Raw genomic sequence first — 9,519 nt, 5'->3', positions numbered from 1 at the left:
CAAGCCTAAATCAAATAACTAAAATCTAGTGAATTTTGTTTAAAAGCAGGTATACTTAATAGATTATTATTCTCAAAATCTTCAGAAGTCTGCTGAATATGGCATTTAAGATGTTTAATGGAAAAGGCTTCCTGTAGTAGACAGAAATGCCAAGTGTTAACAGCAACCCTAAGGTCTCCCAAGGACACAGTTGGGGCACAGATGTTAACCACTGGACAAACTGTCCCTTGCCTTGCCAGCTGCTAGGGCCCCCATACAAACTGCTGTCACTGTTGTCTACCCTATTCTTGGTAAGTCAGGGTCGGCCAATTTTCCAAAGTTTTTTTCCCACAGGAAAATCAGATCTTCCGAGTCTGAGAGCTGAAGCCCTATGTTGATCTGTGCAGCAACTGGAAACATAATGTTGTCCTGTGTAACAGCTGAGCACGCACACCCTCAGCCTTCCAAGAAAGCCACAGAGATCACATAGCCCACTAGGGTAATCATCCAGATAGCTGGAAAGTCTCTAACCAGTATGGAGGCCATTTCATTTATACGTCTTGCTCTAATTTATCTTTCTCGGGTCTCTGATGGTATTGACAGCTCACTGTCGCATAATCAGTTTGGCAGCAACAGGTACCCAGTGTTTTCCCTAAGTAGCTACCCTGCTACTTCATTTCATATACAAAAAATCACGTCTTACTTTTCCTAAAGCTTCTTGGTCTCCTTCATATTAAAAGACAAACAGGGTTTAGATGTAGCTTTTTGCTATTCCTTTATTTAAAGGCAGTCACTTTGCAAGACTGCTTTCAATAATTAACTATTTGAGTCTTGTGGCAAGTGATTAGATGGGGAAAAAAAGTTTAAGGTTTATATAAATTGTAAAGTTCTAAAAAAAATAACCATCTTAGGTGTGCAAATGCAAGTTGTAAACATTTGAGGATGTGAAAGTTTAAAGCGTGATTTAAGGTATATAAATACAAGCTATAAAGGTATAAGAACATGGTTTAGGATAAGAAAAAAATGCTTCAGCTTGCGTTCAACCTTTCTCTGCTATTGCTAGACTACGATTTTAAAGTATAACTTTTAAAGTTCAGAGTTTTAACATTGATCTGACAAAGTGGTGAAGCTCTGACTACTCTTAAGTTTCAAAAGATTTTAAATTTCCTTTGGTTCTCTTCTAAATATAGACTTAAAAGACCTCATTGGATTGAAAACATCATTGGGAGGGAGAAAAATCAGTATATCCAGTCCTCTGTGACAGAGGAAAGAGTACTCATGCTTTTTAAACCCAAAATAAAACTCTAGCTGTTACTCAAAGGTGTAAGTCTACTCCAGCTGTCTACAGACACCTGATAGGTGCTTTTTCTACAACGTGGATTTCAGTACAGATTATAAGCCATAGAAATGCTAATGTATCTAAAACTTTTTCTCTTTTTGCAAGCTACAGAATGGGGATTCACAATTTGAATCCACCTGTCACTGTTCAAATGGACTCTGGGTAAGTGTTCTTGTCAATAAACAGTCTGGGCTCCCTCACTGACCACTAACTCCTAAGGAGGAAGTTCAAAATGTAAGATTTCTCTTTAAGTCTCTTAACTTTGATTCCTATCTCTGGTCTATATCTGGTCCAGCAGATTTCTACTCAGCTGACAGACCCCATCCAGAAACCAGCTATGGGCTAGAAACTGGTCCAAATATCTGGGCGCCCTGGGCTTGTTGAAAGCTAATGTGAGTCAGTCCATATTGTTCCCTGTCTCTTCAACTGGGTCAACAAACCAGATCTTCTAATGTATGCCCCAGTGCCTGAGTCCCCACCTGTCCTTTGACTGGCACTCCAGCCTGCCGGGCCCTGATAACAGCATCCTAATTTCAGCAGGATATAGGTACAAAAAGAGTATATCATCCTGTATGCTCAGCAAAAGGCTAGAATGTACGATCCAAAGGAATTTGCCTGGCAAAGGAGACAAAATGGCTACCCTAGTGCCTACTGGCATGCCAGGACTCATAATAGCCTCCAGACTCTCTCACTATCAGAAAGATACCTGTTAAAACCAAATAGACCAGGAATTATCAACAGGTAGATTGATTAGCTGAAACAGTTCCACAGTATGATAGGACATTGAACCTGCTGCATGTAAAGCCAGGTTATTAGGTAGCTTTAAGAGAAAATTGTTGATTCAGTTCAAACCTCTTGAGAGTCTTTAGAGATAATTTGGCTGAACTTCATAAAAAATTCAAAAATAGGGGATCTGAGATGAAATAAATGACTGGCTCCCATTCTCATTTTTGTGCTCCTCCTGGACAATAATTCTGGTGTTGTTATGCCCAGTTTGTGAGACCCCCAAAAGACCACCAGGCACCACAACTCTGATGAAAACACACGACAATCATTTATTCGAGTTTGGACTCGGACCGTAATCCTCCCTGCACAACAGGTTAGGAATGTGACACTCGGGCCTAGGGGCTTAGGGTTTATATAGGGAAAATTCACAAGCTGGGGCTATCAAGCCTTGGTATCACATGATTAGGTAAGGGGTAAAGGAATGTTAACCTTTACACGGTCCCTACAACTAAAGTTAAGGCTAAAGAGATAGGTTCCCTTGTCTGCTCCATGAGGTCTCCTTCAACATGCCCCATCAAAGTTTTCAATACTGTCTTTTCTGAATAAGAGGTTATGGGGCACTAACTGAACTAAAATATTAAACCCTTTTGGGTTCTCTATGCACACAAGGGGTCAGTCCTGTTGAGCAGGCCCACCATGCCTGTTTCAAGGGAATAATCCATTTGGAATGAACTGTAGGAATGGTCTAATTGTAGAGGTGTAAACAGAAACCTTGCCCTGATATGTCTTGCAGGGTTAAAGCTAGAACTTTTTGTGACCATCTACACACAGCATGAAATAGTCTTAAAAGGGGGGGCCTAGCTATAACATAACCAACAAAAGGTGGTAAGCTCTGGATTGGCGCATTCAGAATTTGAAAGGTCTTTAACATCATTGACCAGAGTGACCAGAGTGGATCAACTGGTTCTGAGTGTTTCACGCGAAGTTGTAGAGCTGAGGGTCCCTGCAATTGGGTAACGGGGGTAAGGTAGTTGATAATGTAGAGATGACGTTATTATAGGTTTAGGGTTTGTCAAAAGCTGACGTGGGCCCACAGCTGCTGGCAATGGGTTTACAATTGGCCTTATCAAGAGTCTAACTGTAAAAAGCAATCCAGGATTGCTACCTCTGACAGTGCGAAGCCTACGGCCCCACAACTCCGTGCCTTCCCATCCTTTAGCGTGCCTCTCTTTGGCAGTGAACCTGAGTAAAACTTTGGAGCCGTCTCCCTGCCAGGCGACTGTGATACGGTCTCCTTTTCACACCTCCACTCCCGGTTTCCTGTGACTGATGTCTCACATCCCCAAGCAGCACAGTACTATTGTTTGGGACCCCTACTTGTGGCAGCCCCGCCTCCAGACATATATGAAAAGTCTCCCATCTACATTTGGGATGTGAATCTCGTGTCTGAGTGTCAGGTCATGAGTTATCAGCTAGCTGGCCCAAATCAAAAGTCAAATCAGGGTGTTCTAAGCAGCCCCTTTGTACAGGCTGGTTGGGCATGATAGCCAGCCTCAGGATTTTTAATCTCCCAGATTAAGTAAAAAAACTGATGTAATACATACAGTTAACAAAAAAAATAGGTTCAAGACCGAGTTAATTTTAACTTAAGAGGGGTGGTGCCCTTTTGAACTTTTCATTCGGCACGCCTAGGGTCCAGCGATCTTCTTCAGGAGAGAGTGGATCAGCTGATCTGGCATAAATGTAGTGCACCCAGGCAGTGATCCTGTCCACTTTAATGGCAGTGGGCATGGTTAGCAGGATAATGAAAGGTCCTTTCTGTTGGACCCTCCTGGGCTCCCTCAGTGTTTGCCCCCTCCTGAGCCTTGATGACACATGTGGAAACTTTTTTTTAAAAGAAAAGAACATCTTGGCCTTTGCTCTTTGACTGATGAGGGGTAACACTGTTGAGTCAGTTCCTGTTTTTATCCTGAGAATGTAAACTTGTTTTTTCCATTGTGCTTCCAGGGGTTTTTTCACCCGGTGGACTTGGTGTATATTATATTGTGAACCTCAGCAAAGCTTTTGCATTCTCATAGCACGAATGACCCAAGTCTCTGTCTTTTGTTAAATCCTCCAGTCCTACTCCCAGCTCTTAGTACCATGGTGGCACAGGCACCATCAAGTGGAGGTCCCACCGAGATTGGGAAAGAGAGGAGCCCCGACAGGATCATTCCAGGAAGCCAGCTGGTGAATTAAAGGAACATATTGGGTGAGTGGTGCAGCGACGAACCAAAGGTAAGTTTAGTTCGGAGTAAGTAAAAGGATCGGGCCATGGGAACCTCGAGCTCCACATTACAGCTAACAGATCAGATGGTAGCTCTGCTCAAACAGCAGGGAACAGGGATAAAGGTAAAAATAGCTAAAGAATTTATTAAAACTTTAAAAAAGACTAGTTCTTGGTTTGTTCATTCAGGAGGACTTAATATTCCTGATTGGGAACATATTAAGACAGATTTGCAAAACACGCTGCAGAGAGATGGCCCTGAGAGCATTCCTGTCGCCATGTTCTTTGTGGAGATCGATCAAGGATGCTTTCTTTCTTGAGTAAAGAAGAGGGAGCTACTGCTCCTGCTGCCTATGAACCTTATCCTTCCTTGAAGCGCTGTTATGAAGACAAGGCTACAAGGAGAGGGGTAATTTTTCCTGAGCCTCCCCCTAGACAGGTAGCAGTGTATCTTATTGTTGAGGCCCCGGACCCCACCAATGTAGATCAGTTTATTAGATAACATGTTCCTCTAAGTTTTAAGGAGTTGCTTTGCTTATGGTTCTCTTGCTCCCTTTACTTACAATTATGTAGGGCAGTGCTGTCTGGGGGAGATTGACTCATATGCAGAGGAGAATGTCGGGAGCAGTGCACCCAGGCAGCTCAAGGAGATGCTGCTGCGGGTTGGGGGAGAGACATTTTACATGACATGGGAGCAGTGGTTGTCAGCCAACCCCAACCAGTGCTGAGGATGCTGCATGAACAGGAATTTGCCCCCTGTAATGATTTGGGGAGGTAAGACATGGGGATGCTCAATCTGTGTCTACTGAAGCCCTGATTGTTTGAGCCCATGTAGATGGGATGGGATTGGGAGATTTGTCATGAGGGCCACTGCTAAGTTGCTTCCTATCCTGTGTGGGTGGAGCACTGGTCCCTTTTCTCTGGGGGATTGGAGGTAGCACATGGAATTGTGTGGGAGCAGTTGCAGGCAGCACACATTGTTCCCTCTACTTCCCCCTGGAATGTTTCTTTGTGGTCCTATTACATGCCTGGATGCCGCTCCTCTGATGTTAAGACAGTGGGTAGCTTTTAATTCCACTACCTCTTGGAATACATCTATCACCTTTGAAGTTTCCCTCAAATTTGAAAATAGTAGGTTTAGTAAAAATTTTAATATGTTTTCCTTCACCTATGTAATTCCTCCATCTTCTTTGTGGTTTGGAATGGTACTAATGCTGGAGATAGTCTTGACTATTCTTCGCAGGAATGCCATCTATGTGAGGTTATTGGGGACCAGAGTAGTCTGCCCTGGTTGTGCAGATCCCAGGCATGGTTCCATTGCCTGTTGGTCATTTGGGAGAGAATCAGCTGATCCTGAACCATCATAGGAGAGACGTTGACATCATCACTTCTATTATAACAGCCATTGCCACTGTGGCCACTGCAGCTGCAGTGTCTGGGATTGCCCTCTCCCAGTCTGTTGTTAAGGCAAGCACAGTAGATAAATTTAAAGGAAAAGTTGCTGACGATTGGGAACTCTAAATTTAAATCAACAGACAGCACTTTTACAGGAATGGCTTGATCTCATATGGCCTCCTGTTCTCCTATTTTCACGCATGTTTGTGTGACTCCAACTAGAGTTCAAAACCTTATAGTGGCCCTCAGTGTTATGGCTCTCGGCGCCACAGTAGTTGACCTTTTACTTCTTTGTCACATGCGTAGACAACATTCCCAGGCAGCAACTAAGCAAGTGTTGCTCTCCTTGGCAGGAGACAATCACTCTGCCAAAATCTGGCTCAGCCTTTACAAGTAGTTAGCCTATGACGGACAACCCTTTGGGATCAGCAACCACCTAAGACAGGGGCTCTGAGACTAGCAGAGACTCCAAATGACAGGTAAGGGTATTTGTTTTCCCAGAGTGACCTAAGAGAGGACTACTTTAAAAACTAAAAAAAGGGGGACTTGTCGGACCCTCCTGGGCTCCCTCAGTGTTTGCCCCCTGCTGAGCCTTGCTGATGCATGTGAAAACTTTTTTTTCTTTCTTTCTTTTTTTTTTTTTTTTTTTGGAGCTGGGGACCGAACCCAGGGCCTTGCGCTTGCTAGGCAAGCGCTCTACTGCTGAGCTAAATCCCCAACCCCCAAAAGCTTTTGTTTTTAGGAAAAGAACATCTTGGCCTTTGCTGTTTGGCTGATGGGCAGTAACACCGTTGAGTCAGTTCCTGTTTTTATCCTGAGAACATAAACTTGTTTTTCCATTGTGCCTCCAGGGGTCTTTCCAAGTGATGGACTTGGTGTATATATACTATGAACCTCAGTAAAGCTTTGGCATTCTCGTAGCATGAATCATACAGTCATTACTGAGCCACTAATCTGGCAGCTGTTTGAATACTCTTTCTATTGCATAGTGGGTAGTTATGATTAAATTCTGTCCCAAAGTTAATTTATCTGCATCCTTAACCAGTAACATCATAGCAGTGATGATACATAGGCAAAGTGGCCATCCTGCTGCCACTGGATCTAATTTCGTTGACAAATAAGCCCCTAGTCACTTCCATGGCCCTAGAGTTTGGGTCAGGACCCCTTTGTCTATTCCTTTATGTTCATCAACATACAGATGGAATGGCTTAATAATGTCTGGGAGCCCCAAAGCAAGGGGCCAACAGTAGGTTCTGTTTTATTTTCTGAAAGGCCCTGTGGTGTTCCTGAGTCCAAACAAAGTCCTTGGCTTCCTTGGTGGCTTCATACAAAAGTTTAGCTACTTCAGCAAAGCCCAAAATCCATAATCTACAAAAGCCCACGGACCCCAAGAAACTCTCTCAGCTATCGTGGGCTCTGGGGTGGGGGAGGAGAGGGATGTTGATGACAGTCTCTTTTCCTGTCATGGAACACCATTGCTGGCCTTCTTCCAGAATATAATTGAGATAGGTGACTTCAGTCACCAGAGCTGAGCTGCTTTTTTTTTTTTTTTTTTTTAAAACAAAAGGGTAAACATTTATTTGGAGTTATTCTTCTGTCAAGTGGTATTAAGGCCCTTCAGGCAGAGTTCAGGAGCTCCTGTATGGCTGCCTGCTGCTCCGGACTGATCTGTGCTGTGCATTCAGTCCACAATCCTCCAGAGGTCTGTACTTGGTGAACTATATTGGCCAGGCGTTTGGCACAGGGGTCTTCATGTTTAATGGCCTCATGCACTTCTCCTTCTGCAATTATACTGAATATTTTTGGTAGATTGGTATTGCTTGGGCCAAGCACAATTGGGTGATTACTTCCAATCAGGTTTCACAGGTAACTGAAGGTCTGGACAGCTTTTTTATCTTCATGAAGGGGGAGCCGCGACAGCCAGTGTGGTAAGACCTCCTCCACATTCACGCAGTCGGGCTTGAACTTCATGATCTTTCCCACTGCTGAGATGCAGTTCTCTGTGGCATTGATATTTTCTTTGGTGTCAGAATCTGCAGACTGAATGACTCTTGCAAGCAGTGGGAGTGCTTCTGTACAGAAGGGGCAATAGTTATGTCCACCATACTGCACCATGGTGCCAGGGTCATACCACAGCTTGCCTGACTTCTAGGCTGTTGTCACACACATACTGGAGCATTAGCCTTAAGAAATATTCTGTATACTTAAATGAAGCTGGACTACAGCGTTCTATGATATCATCGAAGATGTACAATCCCCATTGTCTGTCTGGCCATGGTCTATGTGGACAAATCAGGTTGACAATTAATGGGAGCAGATGTTCAAACCACAACAACACCTTTTCTTTGTAGCTACTGAGTATCAAGTGTAAAATATCTGACACTTTAGTCAGTATATAAACATCATTATCATCCTCATCTTGTTGTGACTCTTCAACCTGTTCATTCATAATCTTCATCTTGTCTTTTAACTTGTCGCAACTCTGATTTTTGAAATGTTTGTCAAGCTTCTCCTTCACTATACCTTCAAGCTCCTCAAAGTGTTCATTGGCGAGGCACCCATCTCCCATTACTTCAATGCACTTTGCAAAGGAGTGCATTATTTCTGAGAGGATGACTGAGTCAGGCTCCATGCTGATGGCCTTGATGAGAGTGTCGCACATGAAGTGCCAAATCTGTGTAAGACACTCAGGACCCCGGACTAGAGCTGAGCTCTTATAGCAGATACCTGATATCCCATGTCCCCCAGAGCCTGTAGGCGATTTTGAGTTCCTCTCTGGCAATTTTCTTTAGTTTCTGCTGCAACCATGAGCTTATCTACATACTGAAGAAGAGTTATGTCTGGGTTAGTAGCAGTATCACTCCAAGGACAGGAGACTGCAGCCTCTGCTTCCTCCAAGGGCAAGAAACAGCAGTCTTTCCCAAGGTTTCCCAAAGTTTCCCAGGGACAGTGGCTTAGAATAGAGTTTACAGGACAGGATGGGATCTGCTGCTGCCTTTTGTCTTTTCTGTGTCACCATCACAGAGCCTTTGGTCCTCCTATTCTGCTAATTGCTATTGGCCTTTGAATGATTGATGCCTTAACCAGATACATAAATTCCCATTCTGGCAGCCATTAAGCTGATGGTTATTAGATCCCAATATGAACAGATCCTCACCACAGAGTCAAGGATTTGACTTGGAATACAACTTAAAGGGGATAAAGTTTTGTTTTGAGTTTAAATTGTTATGCTTAAGAGATCTATGTAACAAAAACAGTTCTAACCTGTAAGCCCCACTTACCCAGGACAGACAACTTCCTGGATTGTTGGAGCTGTTGTTCATGTAAGACAACAAGTCACATGTTTTTGCTTCTCTAAACAAGCTTGGTTGCCTAGCTGCACAGGATGTACTTGATCATATATAGGTGGGAGGTATGTAGGCAGGAAGTATGTCATGATGTATGCTTGCCTCTGATTGGATGAAAGTGGGAAGTACATGGTCTTGTGGGGTTCGCCTTTGGAAGCACCTGATGAACATAATTCATGGCCATTCTCTGGGAATCCTGGATAGGGACCTGGCCAGGGTCCATCATTCTGGCTTCAAATTTGACTCAACACTTGTGGTAGTGGCCTTATTCTGTGGAATTACCAGTAGGAAGTTCTGTCGGGCAGTGCTGAGCAGAGGAATTCCCAGAGCAGGGAACCTGAGCTGCGTTGCTGTCCTCGGGAAGATCCGCCAACTCTCACTACAGAGTGGACGTGTCGCCCTCAGGTTGTCCCTGCCATTTCTCTTCCTCTAAAACAGGACGCCTACACTCAAATAACATACAAGGC

General features: G+C 43.9%; 1 protein-coding gene across 1 annotated transcript; it reads right to left on the bottom strand.

Moving 5' to 3' along the window:
- Nucleotides 1-7,312: 7,312 nt before the first annotated feature.
- On the bottom strand, nucleotides 7,313-9,278 carry LOC116884940 (importin-5-like). The gene is given in 3 exon segments (XM_032886150.1): nucleotides 7,313-7,836; nucleotides 7,838-8,456; nucleotides 9,182-9,278. Coding segments are annotated over 3 exon segments (1,230 nt in total). The 3' UTR covers nucleotides 7,313-7,322.
- Between the last annotated feature and the right edge of the window lie 241 nt (nucleotides 9,279-9,519).

This window comes from Rattus rattus, chromosome 15 (genome assembly GCF_011064425.1).
Source record: "Rattus rattus isolate New Zealand chromosome 15, Rrattus_CSIRO_v1, whole genome shotgun sequence".
Taxonomy (NCBI): domain Eukaryota; kingdom Metazoa; phylum Chordata; class Mammalia; order Rodentia; family Muridae; genus Rattus; species Rattus rattus.
Note: the sequence above shows the minus strand (reverse complement) of the source record. Positions and strands in the feature narration are given on the sequence as shown.